This window comes from Phaseolus vulgaris, chromosome 7, assembly GCF_000499845.2.
Source record: "Phaseolus vulgaris cultivar G19833 chromosome 7, P. vulgaris v2.0, whole genome shotgun sequence".
Lineage (NCBI taxonomy): Eukaryota > Viridiplantae > Streptophyta > Magnoliopsida > Fabales > Fabaceae > Phaseolus > Phaseolus vulgaris.
This window is the reverse complement of record NC_023753.2, coordinates 27,857,025-27,880,895: the sequence shown is the minus strand read 5'-3', so window position 1 is coordinate 27,880,895 and position 23,871 is coordinate 27,857,025. Positions and strand designations below refer to the sequence as shown.

General features: G+C 33.6%; 2 protein-coding genes and 2 non-coding genes across 4 annotated transcripts; 1 reads left to right on the top strand and 3 right to left on the bottom strand.

Moving 5' to 3' along the window:
- The first annotated feature begins 5,258 nt into the window (after positions 1–5,258).
- LOC137829618 (metal tolerance protein 2) lies at positions 5,259–12,184 on the top strand. The gene is made up of 12 exons (XM_068636461.1): positions 5,259–5,789; positions 5,876–5,945; positions 6,220–6,317; positions 6,476–6,624; positions 7,085–7,200; positions 8,374–8,470; positions 9,251–9,335; positions 9,580–9,642; positions 9,754–9,859; positions 11,129–11,274; positions 11,610–11,698; positions 11,784–12,184. The coding sequence occupies exons 1-12, from the start codon at positions 5,457–5,459 to the stop codon at positions 11,902–11,904; spliced, it is 1,473 nt and encodes a 490-aa protein (XP_068492562.1). The 5' UTR covers positions 5,259–5,456; the 3' UTR covers positions 11,905–12,184.
- Positions 12,185–13,205: 1,021 nt separating this feature from the next.
- On the bottom strand, positions 13,206–13,282 carry LOC137830797 (small nucleolar RNA Z155). The gene has a single exon (XR_011084270.1). It is a non-coding gene; the product is annotated as a small nucleolar RNA Z155 (small nucleolar RNA).
- A 105-nt stretch (positions 13,283–13,387) lies between these two features.
- On the bottom strand, positions 13,388–13,484 carry LOC137830795 (small nucleolar RNA R41). Its single transcript, XR_011084268.1, has one exon. It is a non-coding gene; the product is annotated as a small nucleolar RNA R41 (small nucleolar RNA).
- Positions 13,485–14,917: 1,433 nt separating this feature from the next.
- Positions 14,918–18,387, bottom strand: LOC137829959 (zinc finger protein GAI-ASSOCIATED FACTOR 1-like). Its single transcript, XM_068637001.1, has 3 exons — positions 18,044–18,387; positions 17,017–17,413; positions 14,918–16,116 (listed from the first exon to the last, which is right to left on the bottom strand). Exons 1-3 carry the CDS (start codon positions 18,237–18,239, stop codon positions 15,063–15,065), a joined length of 1,647 nt encoding a protein of 548 aa, XP_068493102.1. The 5' UTR covers positions 18,240–18,387; the 3' UTR covers positions 14,918–15,062.
- Positions 18,388–23,871: the final 5,484 nt, after the last annotated feature.

Genomic DNA, 23,871 nt, shown 5'->3' with positions numbered 1-23,871 from the left:
AAAAGCATAAAGGTGGTGGATGAGGGGAAATTGATCAGTCTTCGACGGGAACCACCTTCCCATCCACCACCTCGTTGTTTAAAGACACCATGCTGAGATCCAGAGCGGGGAACAAGCATGCAAACTGTTCCCGTGCAGCAGCGAATCCAGCAGCAGAATTTGGGCAGAACTCATATTAAGATCTTCAATCTGCTTCTGGAGTCCTTCAGTTTGTTCCTTCAGCCCCTTATTCTGCTGCTCCAGCTCTTCGACTTGCTTCTTGAGTTTTTCGTTGATCTCTTGAGCCTGGAGAAGGTCTTGAGTAACCTTCTTGGATTCCGCTTGCACTTGGCCCAGTTCAGCAGTGATTTTCCCTTTCTCTTTGTTGGCCTCGGCAAGCTCAGCAATGGCGTCGTCCCTCGCCTTCTCCACCTTACCCAGGAAGATCTCCCGATCAGCAGACCTCTGCTCCAGTTTTTTCACCTTGGCGGCGTCAGTTTTTATCGAAGCTTCCAAGTCAGCCACCTTAACGCGATAAGGCACAATTTTGCTCTCTAGTTCGATCTTTTCTTGAGCCAGTTGCTGTACCTTATGGCGGAGTTCAGTGGCCTCCTTGCGCGCCAATCGGAGCTCGGTGCTCATCGCATCTTCTACTTGGGAGTGTTCAATCTCCGCGAGCGTTAGATTGAAGGACAACTTCTCCACCTCAATCTTCATGGTGCTGTTCTCAGTTTTAAGGTTGAAGAGGTCGTCCTGGAGCTTCCTGGTGGAGCTCTGCACAGCTCTAGTTATGATGGCGGGGATGTCTTCTGCTATCGTCTTCAGCTTGGCGGATAAAGGCTCCCACATCCTCGTGACCTCGAGAGGGAGGTTTGCTGCTTGTAGAGGTGCTGGGTGGGCTTGTTGTTGGTTTTCGTCGCCACCTTCTTTGGTTAGTTCTTCAGTAGGCGCTTTTGGGCGTGGTGGCGACGTCGGGGATTCAGTAATCAGGATTGGAGAGGTATGGGCAACCTCATCCCCGATCGGAGCAATGTCTGCGGCTGAAGTATTTGAAGGAGGACCCCCTCAAGCTGATACATACGGTGTGGAGGCGCTCGGGGGGTCCTCCAAGAAATTGTCTTCGGCGGCCTCAACCGCGGGTGGTGCAGTTGCCAATGGAATGGCTTGGACTGGGGAAGCAGGAGCTGGTGGAGATGGCATTGTTGGAGGTGGAGCAGGCGTGGATGGCGGCGTTGAGGTGGGAAGAGGGGGTGGTGCAGGTGGTGAAGAAGGTGCCACCCTCTTCCTCTTCGTGACAAGGCCATCTTCAGTGGCCTCGTCGTCTTCCTCCTCCTCCTCGTGGACTACCTGGGGAGCTTTCCTCTTGGGCCTTTTGAGGACAAGTTTTTTGCGCGGGGCAGCGGGTTGGACGTCGGAGGGAGCTGGGCCCTTAGGTGGCGATCGGCCCTAAGCGGCGGCGATTTCCACCACCGAATTTGGTACTGTTTGAGAACCCGTTGCCAACCCGTGGAGTCGGGCGAGCGTCCTTAACTCAGCAAGCTTGCCCTGGCCCAACATGTTATCTGCATAGAGCAAAAATGCATGGATTAGTTCAGAGAGAAGATAAATGCATAAGGCAGTATACACAGCAAAACAGATGAAGGGTGCAGAAAAATAAAACCAAAGTCTTGCGCACAACGCACAAGACGCCCAGAAACAGTTAACAGAAGCAAGTATTAAAACAAGAAGCTTGAATGTTCTAACCTATTCGAATTTCAAGTTGGTCCTCGAAAAATTCGAAGCAGATCAGGGTGGTGGTGAGGAAGGTGACGTTGGCATCCACCACACTCTTCCAAAAGAAGCAGAGATCCCTGTCCAATGCACCCATGCTATCAGGACTTCTGGGTCTCCTGAAGCAGCTCTTGGACTCTTTGCTCCCCTTGTTTACCCAGTACAAGGGGAAACCGTCGAGTAGGGAAGTGTCCTTGTTGTTAGGGCGCACTTGGACGAACTTTCCCTTCCAGTCTTTATAGGATTGTTGGAAGATGGAGAAGATCGACCTCCCAACAATCCCATTTAAGCTAACCCACAGGCGGTCTCCTGGGTGCTTGGCTTCAAAGAGAAACAAAAATACATCTACGGATGCGGGCAACCCCAGATGATCGCACATCACTTGGAATGCTCGCACAAACGCCCAGCTGTTGGGGTGGAGCTGGGCGGCGGCAATGTTGAGCTCGGTGAGGAGCTCCCTCTCGAAACGTGTAAAGGGAAACTTTAGTTTCACCTTCTTGAATAGCGTTGTGTAGACGAAGCAGAAGGGCCCGTCATTGCTCGCCTTATCGTCGGCACAAACGGGCAGATCGGGGGGGCAAGGTAGCACTATCATCTTCTCATCGTGCTCCTTATGAAATGTTTGGTGAGGCTCATCCCCCTTAGTCAATCGCAAAACTGCCCCAGCAGTGTTCACGGAAGACGTTTCCTTCAACAGGGTCGAGTTGGCCCAGGGATAGAGTTTTTTGAAGTCTGGTGGGGGGACGGGGTCTCCTCCGGTGATAGGTGGAGTCGCCTGGGCCAGGTTGGGGCGGGAGGGTACAGGCCTCTCAGCCTGGGAAGACGAAGCACCGCGTGCTCGCGGGGGGTTGAGTGCTTGAGAAGAGGGGTTTCGCGATGAAGGAGGAGGATTCGGGGTGATCTTTGAGCGAGTCATTCTCGAAGCTGCAAAGGAAGAAGAAAAGGAAAAATGATCAGAGGTCACAGAGGCTGACTCGATCATGGAAGAAAGGTGAAAAACGAACGAACGTAGGTTCGTTGCGACGTTGGCAGAGCCCTAAGTTACGAAGAAGGAGGAATCGCAAAAACAACCCACAACGTATGCACCAGACAGTTACAGGATGATGCGAATCGGTTAAAATGCAGGAAAAACCAGCAGAAGAAGGAAAGGAAGTACCTTTTTATGATCAGAAAGGCGATGAAGAATGTTGGTGATTCAGAGAGTTGAAGAACGTCGAGAGCTTTTTCGCAGAAGAAGGTTAGAGCGTTTGTGAATACGAAGAAAAGTGATGGAACAGTGTGGAGTGAAAATGGGTTTAAGGTTTTTTCGAAATGGGTTTGGGAAGCGCAAACGGTAACTGAAGGTAACCGTTGATGAAGCCACGTGTCGAGCGATGGGTGAGGGGTTTGGTGAAGTGTCAGGGAAGCAGAAAGTACAATCGCTTGGAATTCTGCGTCAGTGCCACGTGGGTCGGTGTTGACGTGACTCTTTCAGTCTTTTCGCTGGACAAGTCTTCGCTTAAGACTGGGGGGCTTGTGTACCGTCCTGGTAGTCGGAAGTGATGATGTGGCACCAAGCTACAGTGTAGGCGTGTTGACAAGGCGCCAGGTTGACAGAAGGGGAGGAAGTCGGGGGGCTCGTGAAGTCGCCAGTTATTAAGTCGGCGTGTTCCGATCTCCAGCATACCAGGCGATCGGCCAGTGGAAGGTGAAGTCGCCAGATGTAAACTCAGGCGACCAAGCGATCGGAGATCGCCAGAGCAAGCACATCGCCAGAGATGAAAGTGGTGCAGATTATGAAGGCGGCCGGCGAGACCACAGGGAAGGTGTACGAGAGCACCCTAACTCGCCAGTTCCAGTAGAGATTGCATTCCCAAGTTAGCTATGCACTGGGCAGTACCATGCATAAATAACTAGCCAAAAAGAGAGTCAGAAGCAGCGCCCAAGTCAAGGAGGCTCCAGATGATGGCACGTGTACGACTGGATGCGAGCCACGTGTCCAGGTCTGTAACTGTCAGGAGAGAGAAAGTGACCAGGTATATAAGAGTTCTCAACGAACTTTCTGAGGTACGCACGTTCAGATTACACTCTTTACGCTTGCGAGTTCTAAAGCTTACTGTGAGAGAGAACATTGCACGGTTCCTTGAGATTTCCTGAGTGTTCTTGCTCTTAGTATTTGGTGGTTCGGTCACTGACTTGGGCGTTGGAGTGCGATCGGCCGCAGCGGCGCCGCTCTGTTCTTTTGCAGGTTCTTGAGGTGGATCTTGAAGAAGGACGGAGGTTCGAAGCGGTGCACAAGTCGATCCTTTGACGAGGCAGGTTCCAACGTTCTGGTCAACAGGCAGGATCACAACCATTTTCTTCTTCTTCCGTAAATCAGCGCATTTTTTTCTTCACAACTGAATTGAAACAAATGTAATTTTTTTTTTATAAATCATTGCCTTTCAATCCGAATAAATAGTATTCTCTCGGATCCAAACTAAGCCTAAAAGATTTGTAGACTTGGGTCACATTGTGGATATGGACACCAAAAGATTCCTTCATGGAATTTTTACTATGCATGACACTACTATAAGTTGGAAGGTTAGTTTATACACTACTACAGAAAAAAATCTTTTAACATTGATTATTTTCAACATTTTACATCGTTATAAACTTGATGTAGATACCAACAAAGTACAAAGTGAGATACTTTTTACATTGGATCTTCGCATTATTATAAAAGAGCATGTCTGTCAAGTTAAAACTTGGTCTGACCCCTTTTATCAAACATTGGTTTAGAAAAAAAAAAAAAAATTTTAGATACACAATTCAACAATGATTTGTTATATATTTTTTCTATTTTTACATGTACCTTTGTACATTAGTTACATGACTTTTCTTATAAAGTTGATTCTATTAAACTTGTTTCCCAATATATAATTAAAATTAATTTAAACACCAAAATTTATTAATAACTTTACTTAAGTATATTCATATCTATATCAAAATATAATCACCATTAATCAAAACTAAACTAACTTACTAATCTAAGTATGACAAGCCTTTTAAGAGTGATGTTTGCAACACAACTCCTTAAATGTAGATGATGAAACCATAACTTGAAGATGATAATGTGACAAAAAAGCCAACACATGTATGTGACATTCACTATATAAGAGTAATGGAGGAAGAAGAATGAAATAGCAATGCAATCATAGAAAAGTGAAACCCTAGATAAAAAACCAAAACTTATTTAACAAAACCACAAATTGCACCAATTATTTTATAATTGATATGAGATGTGAAATTCTAGAAAACAATTAATATAATATTATAATTAGAAAATTGTCATTATATTTTATTTTTTATCATTTTATAAAAAATAATATAAAATGCATGATATAAAATTATATTTTAAGACTAGTAATAGAAAGTAATTAGTCTATCAAGAGTAAAAAAAATACCTAAATTTATGAATCACCAAAACTTGATTAAACCTTTATTCCATCATGTTACCTTAATATAGAGTGAAGATTCGTTGGGCATGTGGCAAAGCGGTTAGAACTTGTTTTCCTGTCGACACATGTCACACCTAGCATACTTGCGTCAGATTGACGTGATTGTGAAGACGAAGTTGCCAGCTGAAAGGATTCGGCATTGCTGCAGCAACTATTATCTGATTGAGGGGAAAAAACATCAGAAGTTAAGGAAACCCTAGTTAGATCTTAGAATTGGAAGAAAAAAGCATGGGGTTTAGATTGAGAAATCTGAATCCCATATACCGAACATACATTACACGCCTTTCCTCTTCGAATTCCCCCTCTCCCCTCTTGGAATCGCTTAATTGCCCTCCGTTACAGTCCTGTTTAATCGAAAATCCCGCATTCAAAATCCCAAAGAGATGGCATTTGGGTCATTCCCACCACGATGAACACGATCGCCGCCACAAGGAGGGAGAGAATATTTTCCGCTTGGGTCTCGCCGCCGACATCTGTTTAGCCACCGGAAAAGCCTTCACCGGCTATCTTTCCGGGAGCACCGCCATTATCGCAGATGCTGCTCATTCCATATCTGATGTGGTAAGTGCTAACTCTCACTCGCATATATTCCGTTAGTGCAACTTGTCTTGGAATGACGTTCATCCTCGTCATTGTTGGTGTCGCAGGTTCTTAGTGGCATAGCTTTGGTTTCTTTCAAGGTTGCCAAGGCGCCTAGAGATAAAGAACATCCATATGGTCGCTTGATTTGTATCTACACGCTACTCCGTTTATCTCTTATGCATCGTGTTGTAGTTTATATTAGATATTCTGAATGAGTTGTTTGAATATAATTGGTTTGCTTATCTGCCAGTTACATATAATTATACCAATACTAATAATAATTGCATAATGATCTTTTGTTCTGTTTTTGTTGTGGTTACTCATTAGACTAATGCTCGCCATTCATCTGTTCTTTACTGAAAGGTTTCTGTGTCATTTATGATTAAATTTCTCTGGTTTCTTATCTCAGGACATGGTAAATTTGAGACTTTAGGAGCTCTTGGAATCTCTTGCATGCTTTTGGCTACTGGAGGTGGCATTGCGTGGCATGCTGTAGACATTTTGATGGTATTGAAATTCAAACTTTGATCTATTTGTTGCTTCATTTATTCCCATGAAATATGTGATATAAAGAATCTTTGATTTAGCATTTTGTTAGACTATTTATTGAAAATGGATATTGTATCATCCAGTCAATACTTAGAAGCCATTCAATACTTACGCAGGGATTGTTCTCACCTGGTCCCGAAATGGTTAGCCAGGCATTAACACATGGGCATAGCCACGAGCATGGTGGACATCATCATGGAATTGACATGGATCATCCCATCCTTGCTTTGAATATGACTATTGTGTCAATAGGCGTTAAAGAAGGGTATTACTATTACTTAATATTAACTTGTACAAGGCTGAGGAGGTCCCATTATTTTTTATACTTATTCTAGCCACCTGTGTCCTATATCACTATTTTAAAAATGCAATCTCAAGCCAATGGGGGCTGATAATAAAGTATAATCACTGAGTAGGAAACCTTTAGAGAATAACGTTCAGTTGAATGAATCCCTGGAAAAATTAATTAAGCTATCGCTGTAGTTATGTTAGCTCAAGCATTGTACTTCCCAGAGAATTGTCCATGCGCTTAGCTCCTTGACTTTTCCTCTCCTGAAAAAGGTCTAAATTGAATTTCTTAACTTTGGTTGGGATTCTGACATCAGAACCTTGTAACTTAAATTCCTCTAGTTGTTTCTTTTTCTTTTTATTGATGCCCCCTATGGTTTAATTAAAATATGCATTACCAAGACTTGAGTATCTATATGTGCTTTGCGAATCTGTAGGCTTTACTGGGTAACAAAACAAGCTGGTGAGAAGCAAGGTAGTGGACTAATGAAAGCAAATGCATGGCACCATCGTGCAGATGCAATTTCATCAGTAGTTGCTCTCATTGGCGTTGGTAAAGAACTTAAAAACTTGTTTCTTTGAAAGGTTACTGTTATTCAGAAGAAAGTCCTATAATACTGGCTTCTAGTTCAATTTATGTTGTCAATCAGGTTTTATTGCTTTCAAGGCAGTGATAGTTGTGTTTATTTGTTGGGTTATTATTATTAATCTTTTGATATTAATCATATAATCACATATAAATTATGAGTTTTTGTGGGCATCTTTTAAAAATAAAAAGTGGTTATGGTGATTGAACTCCAGTTGTATACTTTAAATTTAACAATTTTTATTGTGTTTGGACTTGTAAATTCATGAGCTGCTTTTGTTCATCTATTTTTATTGGTACACTAGTAATGGATTTTCTGTTTTTGCTGCTGTTATTATAAAAAATGACATAACTAGAAGTGGTCACTCACATTTTAGTGGCTTTGAAGTCTTAATAGGAGCTTAAGTTGTCTTATGTAGACAATTCATTTGAATTAGTTGAATTGATCAGATGCTGTGGTTTTGTTAAACATTGAAACATAAAAAAGTTAACAAGTGCTTTATTAACTGTGTACAGACTAGAATTCATTACCTTTTTTGGTTATTAATTTATTGAAAATGAGTCTTTTTTTGTGTAAATTGTCAAAGTATCATAATTCTTAAACTACAAAAACCAGCAGATATTTCATTATATTTTACCATCCAAGACCTTGTATTTATATTTTAGTAGAGCCCAAATTGAATCCAAAAAGATCTATAATTCAATTAGTTTTTTAAGGTTACTTTCATGATTTGATCTCAAGTAAATTCAAACGTCTAATCCTTGTAATTTATTTCCTCCGACCATTTTAGTCTAACATGGTTTACATGAAATGCTAACCTGTAACAGCATCATAATACTTGAATATTATAGACTACTAATCAAATCATGAAATGCAAACTTCAAAATTTTTGTTAACAGTATTAGACTAAAATGAAAGAATGGACAAAATTATTAAGGGTTTGAGTGATTAAATTGATAAAATTAATGCCTAAGGGGGTAATGATAATTGGATGTTTCTTTCAGGACTAAAAGTTGAGCGTAAACCTCTAAATAAGTATTTCCTTTTGCATTCCTAGGCGTTGATTCTGAACACTTGATCCATTTTTGCCTCGGGTCTTGCTTACATTCCCTTATTATCGATTTTCATTTCTATATTAGGAGGATCTATTCTTGGAGTGAAGTTTCTAGATCCCCTTGCTGGACTTCTCGTCTCAGGCATGATTTTGAAAGCTGGAGCTGAAAGTGGTTACCAAAGGTACCTTTATTCGCTCGTCTGCAATTTATCTTTCACTTTGCTTGCTAGTTTAACTGATTGTTTATATCTTATTGAAACTGTCTTTTCTTAATCCTATGTATGTCAAGCACATTTTTGAACCCAAGTTAAACAACTTAAGGGAACTAGTGTGATCCTCCTAATACGAGGATACAACAAAATATTGAAGAAACCTATGCTAGACATAGACATGTGTTGGATACCTATTAGATTTATCTTGTTGGATATGACATCTAATTAGATATAACAAGTTTACTTGTTTTTCCCAGAGGGATTTTATGTGTTAATCATACTTTTTGATGGATGGTTGTCATGTTGGACTGATCTTTTAACGATTTACATTTGACATATATAAATTGATGTGTTGTTTCTTTTCTGCATACTAATGGACCCACTTTAATGGCTAATGCAATTCATTTATTTAATAATTTCAGTGTGTTGTTTCTTTTCTGCATACTAATGGACCCACTTTAATGGCTAATGCAATTCATTTATTTAATAATTTCAGTCATATAGTTTTCTACCTCTTTGTCCGTGCTTAATGGAAATTTCAATTTGGGAAACTATTACGATAACATAGAATACAAGTGGGTGTAAAGTGACTCAAGATGTGTAATGACTTGGGAAACTGATTCTGCCTAAACTAAGGGGGATAGAAAAAAGTTTATAGTTCACTAGAATTATCTACAGGGAATTTTGGTTATGTCCAAACTTCTAGCTCTAATTTTTATTGCTGATTTTGATATTTTGATCAATTATCAGTGTCTTGGAATTGGTTGATGCTGCAATCCCGGCTCAGCAGTTGGATCCTATTAAACAAACAATATTGCAAGTTGATGGTGTCAAGGTTTTTCTTCTTCTTTCAAATATTCTTTTTAAACTGTTATTTTTGCAACCTTGAGACTTGCATATGATTTATTTTCTGGTGTCATCTTACTTGAAGAAATGTATAAAGTTCTACTTTAATTTTTTGTATGCACTTTAACCAGGTGTACATTAATACTGCTCTGGTGTTCTGTATATGAATATATCAGCTTAGATTACATTTTTTTGTTCGTTTCTTTGATGTTTCTTTTTTAATTTGTATGCAGGGGTGCCATCGTTTAAGAGGTAGAAGAGCTGGTTCATATCTGTATCTTGATGTAAATATTGAGGTCAGTTCTCCTGTATTTTATATTCTTTATGTCACATGCACTGTGTTATGAACTCATGATTGGACTGCGTCTGTCAGTTTTCAGGGCTTAATTTGTAGGTTTACCTTGCAGGTTGATCCTTTTTCTAGTGTCAGTGCTGCACATGACATTGGTGAAAATGTTCGTCATCAAATTCACAAGTCTCACCCTACTGTGGTTGAAATTTTTATACACATAGGTCTGTTTTTTAGTTTTATAAATTTCTTACTTGCAGAATCATAGTTATTTGTTTTCACATTTTTTTTTAATAATGGACATAGTTGTTACCCAAAGTTACTGTGAACCCCTATAATAGAATTTTTTCATTTTAAATTGCAAATTGAATTGAATAAATTTAGATATACAGTGAAAAATAACTTGAAATATATATAAATCATGTATAGTTCTATAAAGTTGGCTAGGTGGTACAAGTAGAAGAGAGGGAGATATAAGTCGTGGGTTTGAGTCCTCCCACTAATAATAACTAACACATTAACAACTAACATTTGTCAATAAAAACATACTAGGAATTGACAAAAGGACCAGAGCAGAAGTAAGTTTTTATGTCTAGTCTGAACAAAAGAGTAAGCAGTGAAATGTCCGGATAGGAGGCAGTTTACTCTGTTAAACCTCCTCTTTAAAAGACTGAAAACAGAGCAATGGAGTTTGACTGAATAGGGGGCATAGAGTGAGCAACAGTGTCAAGTTCCTGTTTTAGAAGAATGAAAGCTAAGCAATGGAATAATTTGACTGCTACTGAATTAATATCTGTATGAGATTATTATTGTTGGAAATTATAATGGTAATTGTTCCATTTAATAAAGGTAGTCTACATACACTGTAACCTAGAAGTAGACTTAATACTTTTCTCTTGCAAAGTGTGCTCTGTATTTATTAGCCGTGTATGTAAATCTCTTAAGGTGAGCAGATTTCTCACTCCTTTACTGTCACTAAAATATTATCTCCTTCGATTTTAAGTTGGCATCAGGGCAAGGGTTTGACCCATCTCTGCTATGCATCCTTATTTTAGGCGTTGTCTAAAGCTAAAAATGCAGTATGTTGTCTTGGGTTCTTATATACTAATGCATAGTTGTCTCTATTTCAGCACTTGCTAACTGTTTGGCTCTGGTACTACTGATCATTGTATGGAGAGAAAATGCTTTAGCCTGTTATGAATGTCTTAATGAAGATTAAATCTTTCACCATTGGTTCTTTTCATTTTATCTAATTTCACCCACCATAAATCTGTGCATGACAAAGTTATGCCTAATTTTCTATTCATGCAGGCTATATTTTCGAATTGCAGCTTTAAAGCAACTTAAATTCAGTTATTTACAATGATGTATTGTAATGGGGTTTTCTTAAATTTAAAAATCTAAATGACTTTTCTTGTTTTGGTAGTGGATATGTTCTTCTATTTTGTATTTTTTAACTCTAAATTTGCCCTATTCTTATTTCTATTTTGTAGATCCTGCAATGTCACATGCTTCTCCCTGCACAACAGATCAGCAAGATAGTTGGATTGGAGACATGGACCATCACAGTATTGTTCCTGCTGAGGATAGTAACATTAAAGGAATTGTTTCTGACATCATCTCATCAAAATTCCCCCAGGTAACATTTATATGCGAAAAGCAGAAGACAATCAAAATAGGTTTTAGTTGTAATTTTATATGGGTCTCTCCTCTATTTTGGGATTCTTTGATTTTATTGGTTAGATGCAAACGGATTATTCTGCAATTATTCATGTTCTCTTAGCTATAAAATTTGGGGACTTAGATGGTTGCGATTCTCTTACTAGTATGAGTGTCATATCAAGTTTCTGTTTCAATATTTATTGAAGGTGGCTGAAAAACGCTTCCATTTTTAATGGAAGTACTCTTGAACTTTAAAGGTGGATTTAGAATTACTTGTGTATTCAATCTTTAATTGTCTCTTGCCGGTTTCAGATGTCAGTTGAGCGCATAACACGCCACATGTTTCAAAGCAAGATAGTTCTTCAAATTGAGGTTTCCATGGCACCTGATATCCCAATTCGGTAATTTCTCTTGTCTAACCTTTTTGTCAGTTTGGTTGTGAATTGGGTCAGTCTCTTGCGGCAACTTATGTTTATTTATCCACAGGGATGCAATGGAAATGGCACAGCACGCAGAGAAAGAGATTTTGAAGGCTGTCTCGAATACAATTCATGTTGGCATTCAGCTACGTTTGGGGCAACCATTCCCACAGACCAATCATACTTAGGGCCATCTCCATGGATGGTGGAAAACCAATTTTTTGTAACTCCAACCCTATTTATTACTATGATTTATAAGTTAAATAGATTATTGCAATATTATTGTCACCGACTTTGAGAAGTTCTCAGGGTGGAAAGGTAAAGAGACCTCGTAGCCCTGCAAAATTACTGAATGTGGCTAAATAACGAACCTCTTTGAGTTATACAGTTTTTTAACGGCAGAATTATGTCTTTAGCACTTGTAATAAGTTCAAAGTTTTTATCGAAACCTGAAACATTTTGCCCCTACAGTGTTGATCAGCATTAAATATTTTTTGCATCCCCTCTGCCTCGACGTTTAGCATTGGATTTATTGGGTTCCTAGCGTGTATTGACCAATTTCATCCATTCTATTATGTTTATGCAGAGGCTTAGGCAAATACCAAAATGATATATCAAATTTTGTGTATCATTTTTTTGACATTTTATTATAGATATAGAACAGAATTATAGACATTTTATGAAATATGAGAATAATGAGAAAAAAAGATGCCTTGGCTAAAAGTATGAATTGTGTTTTTCACTGACATAAATTCAGAATTACAATAATGGCATAGCCTGACATTAAACCAAACCCTGTCTTATAATAAGTTGATTATAAATTAAGGATTAAATATATTTAGTGATTATAAATTAAGATTTAAATAAAGTTTAGTCTTAAACAAGTGATTATAAATTAAGGTTTAAATATGTTTATTCTTTATAATATTATTTTATAGTTTTTCCTTATAAAATAGCCAGTTTTGTCTAACATAATTTTAGCTTCTAATGTTATTTTTTTAGCTTTTATAAAATCACAATCTTTTATGTAGATTCTTTTTATATTAGAAAATACATTAATTTACATTAATGTATATTATTTTATATTATTTTACCTAGTATTTTAAAAATTAAAACATAGTAAAAAGCCATAAAATAATATTCAGCCGGTATTGTGGGAAGCATATTCTGTGAGTGATTTATTCTAGGTTTTTTTTGAATTGAAATTTATTAAAAACATAGGTTTAGAAGATAGTTAATGTAAAATGTATTATATTCATATAAACTTTGATTTAGATTAATTAATTAATATTTTTGAGGATTAGATGGTCCAATTTTTAAATTCATTTGCTTGTAATCTTATCCCAAAATCTAAAGAATTAGAAAATGAAACTAAATAAGTCATTTAAAGAATATTATATCTATCTAGCAAATAAGAAAAGGAGTGATTAATGAGAGGATGTAGAGAAATGTAGAGAATAAGAAAATGAGTGATTAATGAGAAGAGAGCCATTGATCAGATAATTGTAGTCTGATTCAATAAATCCACATCCATTAAAGTCAGAAGAAGGTATCATCACTTCAATGGCTCTCTATTCACTCTCTTCCCCAGAGAAGAGTCACACTGTATTCTCTCATCGGCAATACCAATTAACTAACCCAACTAAATATTAAAAATAAAAATAAAAATACAGAAGGCTCAGAAGGATCCATTGGTAGATTTATAATCACAAGGGAAAATTCTCAATTCCCTCATAAAATAGGTAGTTGTTACCATCATTGCCTTAAAAAAAAATGCTAAAAATAATTGAGATCGAGAAAATGAAAAAGATCGAAGAAGATCGAATGAAAAGAGGCAAACGAAGTGAGAAAAAGAAAATTGAAAACCTAATAGAAATTATGTTCGGCGAAGGACAGAGCGAGAACACTGTATTCGCCGTGTGTGTGTATATATATATAAAAAAATACGTGATGAAACTAGGGTTACAGTTTTGGGCCTATTTCAACTTATGGCCTTCCTTGCCGGGACTGTTGGCCCATTGTAAGTTACTTTAATAACATTGCTATTTACTTCCCATCTTTCTAATTTCACCTCCACTTTCCTTCTATTCAAACTTTTTTATTAGCTTTTTTTTCTTCTTCTCTTGGTTGTACTAACCAATCAACTCACCTTTTAAACCTATTTTTTCCTTTTTACTGAAAAATAAACGAAGTTTTCGGAAGATAATTTTTGGAATGACAAAGATAATGAAATATGCCTCAAGAGCACACAAAATAAAATTTCAATAAAAATATTTTATATCTCAAATAGAAAAATTATAAAAGTGGAGTGTGAAGAATATATATATATATATATATATATATGCATACACGTATATATTATTTATCTATCTATCTATATATATATATATTAATATAAATATATTAAATAATTAATATATGCATTAGTTATAATTTGTTATTTTTATTTAGAAGTTTAAATAATATTATTTAGTTATTATTTTTTTAATAAAATATTATGTTTTTAATGTTTTATTTTAAAAATAATTGTACTTTTTGCTATTTTTATATAAATATTAGAATATTATTTATTTCTTACTAGTTTTTCTTTTATAATGTTACTGTTATCATTATTTTTAAAAGTATAAAAAGGTTCAATCAAATTTATTCTATTACCCTTCTTTTTTATTAACATTACGTTTTTTATTCTTTTATCATTCTTTTGGTAGCGAGTGCACATAAAAAAAAAATCATGTTTAGGAAAATTTTAGGAACACGAATTAATATTGAGTAATTAGCATAATTTGCTTTTTAAAGTTATAGACTTTATTAGGATATAGTAACTTTTTCTATTTTTCAACTATCTTGAAAAAAATCATTCTTCAATGGTTATCTAGTTTTAAAAGATAAATTAATGAACAATATACTTAATTCAAATTGATTTTGTTTTTGAGATATAATTAAGAAGAATTTTCTTAAAAATATACGATTATCTAGTAATATACATCAATTTTCAAAAATAAATTTACGAAGAATCTTATTACACATGAAATTGGTAATTACTATTTCAAGTTTAAATAATATTTAAAAAAAAAGATGGTTTTAGGTTTAAAAAATACTTATATATTTATTGAAATTCAGACCCATCCTTTACAACAGGTACCTTCCCTAGTTCGGTTTGAACTAATTCGATTTTCTTTTCGTCTGATTTTGAACTCATAATTGATTAAAAGATAGGCTAATTATTGAGAATAAGTGGCTGAGGAACTGTTATCAGACAATGTTACAAACTTACAAGAAAATCATTTAAGGAAACATTCTCTTTTATAAGTCTAAATTAAACCAGACAGCACGTTTGTATCGGTTCTCAAATGTCCCAAATGGACTTCTCCATAGCAGAATCCCCATGTGGAAGGTGGTGGTGAAAGTGATTAATCATTTGTAACCTCTGGTGGGTTAATGCCTCTAACTCCAAACTTTGCTGTTGTTGTTTCTGTGTTTCATGCAAACTTCCTGCCCTTGAAGTTGCACCCCCAACACCCAAGAAATCATGGACCCTTGTCATGTCACCACCTCCAAACCTTGAATCCCCCATTGGATTTCCTTCTGATACATCTCTTCTATGAATCAAACCTGAACCATTAGCACCAACCTCTTGCTCCACGTTCTTCATCACGCCTTGGTTGTGCTCATTTCCCATGAACATTGCACCGAAAATTCCCATATCACTAGTGTTTGAATCAAGTATTACTGATATCTCTTGTTGCCCCTTGTAAAAAAATTGGTTGGTGAAGGCTCCAGCACCACTAATCCCAGCCATGTGAGATTGATCATCAGAGTGTGGAGGATGGAAGGGGTCATAGGAAGAAGGATTATGGTTGGGGTCAGGACCAGTCATGCCACTAACAAAGCTTTTCTGCATCATGGTGGGAGAGTTAATGCTATTATTAGTTGCAGCGGCACCCATTTGGGCTGCTTTCTGCAATAAAGCTGTGGCAGACATGTGAGCTGATGCAGCAGCGTTTTTGCTGTCTTGGAAGTAATTGAAGGTATGTGAGTTGTTGGTGCTGAGTTGAAGGGTGGAGGATGAGGGAAGTGACACATTTTTTGGACCACCAAAGAGTGTACCTGAAGTGGTAGAGGACATGCAACCCCTCATGCTCATGGACTTGAATGGCATTGGGACAAGATGTTGTTGGGATAGGGTTTTGAGTGGGCTCTTACTAGGGTCGTAGTTGCTGTTGAATTCGGGTACTGCGTTGTTGGGACTAGTGCTTAGAGGCATTGTGGCCATGAGGTCCTGCAGTTCATTTTGCAAGCTTGGTGTCATGCTAGCCCCAGTGGTTAATGAAGGGTTTACTCGATTGTTTTCTTCGGTTAATGCGTCACAAAAGGCCCTGTGTGTGATAAAGCTGTCTCTTCTGCAAGATTCAGATTAATGTATTCAATGGAGACATGTACGGATTAGGTACTTTAAAATGCCAACTAACACTAAAAAGACAGAATCTTACCATTTAGATGGGAAAAAAATTTGTGTTGTTCTTTTATAGACAGGTAAAAAAGACAATGATTTCATTCTAGAGTTACGATCTTAAATTTAACAACTCTTGCATGTACTCGCAATTGTGGCTCCTTCTTAATTTAACATGTGAAAAGGTAGACACATCAATGTTGCCATTTGTATTTTGTAATTACAAAACAGTGTTGTGTTTTGACATATTACTCATAATTCAACTTTTTAAGAGTATATCTTTTCTGAGTCGTGTAAAGAGTTTTCAAACTTACCAATCACTTTACGTAGTTTATATAATCATGTCTAGTTTGATACAAGCATTGTTACAGTAGAATAAGAACTAGATATTGAAGTTAAACCTTTTAAATCTTACTAAGAACCCACTAAATAACTTCGTAGTTGTTGCACCATTGGAAATAGTGCATGAGCAAAGAAGTGATGAGACATAGAAGAAAAGAGTGGACCACACCAAATGAATAGTAATGGAGAGTAAATGTTATCTGTCAAATCCAGCATGTGTTTTATTTATGAGCACAAACTACCACAAAGCATAATCAAATGAAAATATATGGGACGTGACAACACTTCTTCCTGTTTGTATACAACAACCAATGTCAACATGCCGCTGATATATAATATTGTGGGCGAAATAAATTAGCATCATTAATATCTAACCCTCTAAAATATGAGCCCCATATGAATGTGATTGCCTCTTTAACCCCAAAAATCACGCAAACATTTGTAATTAAAATTTAAAATTGAACCGTTGGTAATAATATATATATGTAATGATAATATTAATGTGTACCTGGCAAATATGGTCCCACAATCACATTTGTATTCCCTGGTGCCACAGGTTTTCTGGTGTGCCTTCCAATCAGATTGGACTGCATATCTTTTAGAGCACTTGTCACATTTCCATTTCTTTTCACCATGTTTTCTGCTGTAATGCTTTTTTATGCCAGTGAGGTCTCCTAATGCTCGAGCTGGGTTGTGGTGGACGCATGAGGGCTCAGGGCACACATAAACCCGTTTCTTCACCTCATTGCTTGGTCTTTGCCTCAGTTTCCATGGAAGATTGTGACCTCTGCGGTGCAACTGAAGGTTTTGGTCCCTCTGAAACCCTTTGTTGCAGATCTCACAAACGAATCTATTTGTTGCCATTAATGTGGTTGGTGATAAAGCAATAACTTCAGCATTCGGATCTGTTTCATAAAATTCATCCATCACCACCACTATAATTTCAGCAGTAATATTCATAAAGAATGTTAGTACTGCTAATTTATTGTGTTGGTTAAGTCTGCACAGGTTTTTGTTTTATGTTTTCTTAAATTCCATAATGAGTGCTTTTAGCCAACTCATGGTGCAATAATCTTTCTAAGCTCATCAAAAACTGAGCAAATCAAAGAAGAATGAAAATTAATTCGAATAAGGAAACTTTCATGTTGCAGTAGTATTGAAACGAAGATTAATATCAAGTGTTTTTCACACTTCTAAAATTCTCACTAATAATGCACACCAAACCCTCTGTTCAACCATAATTCAACGTATTTTCAAGGACTGCCTAGTAACTAGACTTTGACCAGTAGACTACAGCTAGTATGCACCATTACCACTTCAAATTAAGCAAAATTGAACTAGTCAAAGGCACTTGGACTTCTTTAGTTTTTAGTTTCCTTAATCACACCATCAGTTAATTAATGTAGAATTTCTTGTTTGGCATCAGAAGTTTTCCTATACTGAAACTAATTCAAACATGATTAAAATCCAAATATTTGGGATCACTTAAACTTGATTTGCAACGTAAAAAGTGAAGCTCAGGGTGGAATATTTGCCTGGGGTTCCAGGTAGGTTTCTTTTCTTCTTGGTAGACTGTTGCTGCTGCTGTTGGGAAGTTGAGCTATTGGTGTTGCAAGCACCAGAGCTTGAGCCATGCCGGTTTTGAGGTTGCTGCTGCTCGCTTTCTTGATGAACTTCTTCCACAGTGTTTGCTGAGGACAAACTTCCTTCATCACCTGAAATATTTGACATTTTTTAACATAAAGACTGTAAAAAGCTCTGGTCTTTCTTTTATCTCTTGATATACTGCAAGGAGCTTATGTGGCTTGGTTTTTTATGAACTCTAAGCAAAGAAACTGAGGAATAGACAGAGCTGAGGAAGAACTAGAAAAGTACTGCTGCCATGATAATACTAATATTGGAAGCTGGTTTTCTTTGGCCTTTTATATATATTATAATGCCTGTAAGAAGACAACTACTTGGCAAATGCCACTACCTTCTTGGTATTGTGGTAATATTTTAAATAACCACTAATTTCTCAATAGCAGTCTTACAAATATATTATTTATTTATTTGTTAAAATTAACTAAAAATTATAAGTTTTATGGTTTATGAAATTCACCATTAAAAAAATTTTATAAAAAAAAATAATTAGTTACTGTATTAACTAAATTAGAATCATTTTAGAGACTAAAAAAATTATTAATTTTTAAATTAATTTCTATTATTGATAAATAGTTTCTAAATTGGTATCTAATTAGTTATTCCGGTTTTAACTATCAATTTTTTGTAGCAAAAACCTTGGTAGCTAATTAAATACCAATTTAGAAACTATTTATCAATAATAGAAACTAATTTAAAAATCAATAATTTTTTTAATTCGTAAAAAGTCTATAATTTAGTCAATATAACAACTAATTATTTTTTGTTTCTAAAATTGATTTTTATTTAATGATTTTCTTGTAGTGTATATAATACCCATTTTTTTTAGAGATGATTTAAATAAGGATAAATGTTAAAAATTATAAGTTAAATTTAAGTATATAAATAAAATTTATCTATTTAGCTTTTCATTTTTAAATTTTAATATCTCTAAACTCTCACTACAAGGAAAAATGGTTTTAACGAGGGTCCAAGCACCCACAATTAATATTGCAAAGAAAGCACATCGACCAGATAAATTCTTTGGTCATATTATCATTTTTATTTCACTTATAATTATTAACATAATTTATACATATTAATATTATATTAACATTATTATTAATATTATATTAACATTATTATTAATATTATATTAACATTATTATTAATATTATATTAACATTATTATTAATATTATTACTATTATTATTGTTAATATTATTATTAATATTATTATTAATATTAGTATAAATATTATTATTAATATTATTATAAATATTATTATTATTATAAATATTATTATTAATATTATTATAAATATTATTATAAATATTATTATAAATATTATTATTAATATTATTATAAATATTATTATTAATATTATTATTAATATTATTATAAATATTATTATAAATATTTTTATAAATATTTTTATTAATATTATTATAAATATTATTATAAATATTATTATAAATATTATTATTAATATTATTATAAATATTATTATTAATATTATTATAAATATTATTATAAATATTATTATTAATATTATTATAAATATTATTATTAATATTATTATAAATATTATTATTAATATTATTATAAATATTATTATTAATATTATTATAAATATTATTATTAATATTATTATAATGAATAGTTTCCAGTGTCGGATTCTTCAAAATTTGATACTGCAAATGTAACCAAAAAATAAATTATGATGATGTATATATGTGATAAGTTAATGTCGCTTCACAAACAACTTATTTTTACTTATTGAAATTCATAAAAACAATCTTTAAGAATTGAATAATAATTTCAATTAATGAAGTGCCTTCTAACTTCAATTAATGAATCAACCTCTAAGACCTAAGTTCAAAGCATATTTAAATATATATACCAGTTTAGGCTAAACTCACTAAAAAATTTAATTATATCTATTTATTAAGAATTGAGAAAATATAAAATATAAAATATTTTATTGATGTTTTACAATAAACTTTTGACACTTAAAAAAAAAATAAAAAACTCTATTATTTTGATGAGATTTTAGAATAAATATTTAGAATTTAACGAAGGTTTTAAAATAAACCTTTGGAAATTAACGAAGGTTAAAAAAATCTTTGTTATTTTATGGAGGTTTTAAAATAAACCTTTGTAAATTAACAAAGGTTAAAAAAACCTTCGTTATTTTGTGGAGGTTTTAAAATAAACCTTTGGAAATTAACGAAGGTTAAAAAAACCTTCGTTATTTTGCAGAGGTTTTAAAATAAACCTTTGGAAATTAATAAAGGTTAAAAAAACCTCTGTTATTTTACTGAGGTTTTAGAATAAACCTTTGGAATTTAGCTAAGGTTAAAAAACCTCCGTTATTTTGTTGAGGTTTTAGAAAAAACCTCCATTAATTAAATCAATTCCTAAGGTTATATTAACCTCCACTAAATAACCTCTATTAAAACCTTTTTTTCTTGTAGTGTCTCTTCTTCTACATTTTCTTTAGCTTTTTGAAGTCATTTTTTACTCTCACCTATTAGTAGGTGGCTTCAACTAGATTAGTCTTATTTGATTAGAATTTGTTTTATTTAAGTTTTTTTATTCTAATGTTTTTTTTTCTATCTTTCTCTTTTGGTTCCATTTGTGAATATAATCTATTTCAGAAGTTCAACTTGAGAATGCTTTCTTTTAATTGTTCTAGCTTCTAATTATTGTTTTATTTGGTTAGGTAGTGTAAATTAAGGTTATGGAGTTTACGAGGGCTCTCAGTTCTTCCTCTTAGTTGTTCTCAATTAGAGTTGTTGTTGCTTGAATGACAAACAATAATTACAATAGACGAGTTTATTATATTTAAATTTATTTGATTTTTTTAGGGAAATTTAAAACTTGTATATTGAATGTTGAATGAAAAATGATTAAATTTGAATTTTTAGTTTTTGAATTATACTAAGTTTTGATGAAATTGAGACGCGAATCATATTTTTAAATCATAGATCAAATTATGATTTAATCAATGGAATCAATGGAATGGATGGAAATTGATGTTTATAGCAATTTAGAATAAATAAAATGAGTTAATTGAATTTAGAGTTGATTTAACAGTTTGCATAATTTTTTTTTTATTTTGCATATATCGTTTGAGTGTTGGACTCTCGCTTAAGTGATATAATTTATTACAAGTACAAGTACAAGATATTGTTGCTAAAACATTCATATGGTCACTCAAATTATGACTTGAGGTTAAATTAGGAGAGAAGTCAAACAATTATTTTTATTGTGGATCTCTCATCACTTAAGTGATAAAGATGTGGAGTTTGAAATGAGAATTCTAGAATTATGGAGTGTATTGTCAAAGTCAAGTTGCTCAAGCAATGATAAGGTATTTGAGAGACAAAAAGTCAATTGATTTTCTTTCCATTGGGAGTTTGGGCACTCAAACGCCCTTTGGTCACTCAAATGAGGAAAATACAGAATCAATTATCTTTTCTCTCTTTGAAATATTGCTCAAGCATTAAAGCGACATCACGTCACTTAGATGAGGATGTTGTCGTTCAAACTATGTATATTTTCATACTCAAGCAACATAACCATGACTCAAGCGATACTCTCAATTAATATAAACATGACATTATATGTTGTGACATATTACTTCACGTTAAATATTGACAAGATGTTATACATAGTTATGGTATATGTTTTTGAAAAAGAGATGGTAAAATTACATAGTGTGATTGTTGAATATAATATTTTACGAATGAGTAATAATGAGAGTAATATTATTGTATCACACATATGAATGTATGATGTAAGTATTAAGTTAGATATTTTATGACATATTTATGCTCTAATAATAGATTGAGTTAGATAGACAAATGTATCGCGTACTAAGAATTGATGAAGGTTTCTAAATTAAGTTGAGAGTGAAAAGTCATTGATAGCTAACGTGATGTGTAAGAAATTATCTCTTCATAAAATGTTGCTAGATGAATTTTTAAGTATAATGAGTAGATTGCCTAACAAACCAAACATTGTGACATATATTAATATTTTAAGTCTAAACTTAAAAAATCATTATGTATATATTGTTGGATAAAATGTATGATGTTCAATAAACTTAATATTTTTGTAATTGTGTGTTTAAAAGAGTTAACTCATGCTTTTGTTTTTGTTTATGTTTTTTATCACTATATTTTTTTGTTGACATGAGAACAAATAATTTTATAAGTCGAAGAAAATGTGTAGTTATTCTTAAATGTCTATCTAGTTTTTTTTTTATATATTTAAAATATTTAACACACAGACTAACTATGTATAAGAATATTTTTATGTTTTTAATAGATTTAAAATTAGCATTTAAGAGGTTGCATATCACCTATCCTTATAATTTCAATACTCAAGATCACATTAGCTTCCAAACATATATTCAAAATCCTTACAATTTTTTTTATTAATAAGTACATTTCAATATATACTCAATTATCTAATTATAATTTCATTCACACAAGACCATTAACTTTTTTTTATAAGCAAACTCATGAATAACATAGTCAAAAGACTAGCATAGCTAATTAAATACAAATTTAGAAATTATCACTACAAGAAAATTATTAAATAGATACTAATTTTAGATACAAAAAATTAACTATTATATTAACTAAATTAAATACAAAAAATAACTAATCCCTATAGTCTAAAGTTGGTAGCTACAATTTTGGTTACTAATTATATACCAATTTAGAAAATATTTATTAATAATATAACCTATGTTAGATACAAAAAAATTTGCAGTCTATAAAATCGTATATAGTTTAGTTAACATTGACTAATTATTTTTTGTCTCTAAAATTAATCTCTATCTAATCATTTTCTTGTGTGTATTTACTAATAATAGAAACAACTTTGGATATCAATAATTTTTTTAGTCTCTAAAATAATATCAAATATAGTATAGTAACTAAATATTTTTTGTCTCTAAAATTAGTTTTTATTTAATAATTTTCTTGTAGTGAATGTGTAATTACAATATTTTCAAAAATTTAATTTTAATCATTTACATTAAGGTATGTTATATTCTTTTATGTTTGGAAATTTATTTTATGCTTAAACGTTTTCATTTTCAATAATTTAGTTTAGGTATTTTATCTTTCTTTTATCACTTTCCGGTAAGTATTTGAGAGATGTTCTAACTCATGTACAAAACAAGGTCTATTAGTTTCCTACATTAATTCCACCAAACTATAACACAATTTTGACTAACCAAAGGCTTCAACTTATAAAAATAAGAAAATAGTCTAAATCTCTTTCTTCAATTTTACAGAGTTCATCTTTCCCAATTTAAACTCCTGCTGCACATAGTAACTTTACAAAGATAAACCATTAGAATATCTCTCATCTAATTTACAAGTTTCCCTTCCACCAACATAAGGACTTTACAATAAGAAAAAAAACCCGGAGGCAAAGTAACATAAATATCAACCATCTAATGTGCACCAGAGCCTCTGTCTTATATATTTCACCTGCAATAATAAACACATCTAACATGAATATACTTCAAGTTAAATATTGATAAGATGTTATACATAATTATGGTACATGTTTTTGAAAATGAGATTGTAAAATTACATAGTGTGATTGTTGAACATAATATTCTATAAATGATAATAATCAAAGTGGTATTATTGTATTAAATATATGTATATAGTAACAAAGGACGTACTACTGAGATGAATGTATGATGTAAATATTA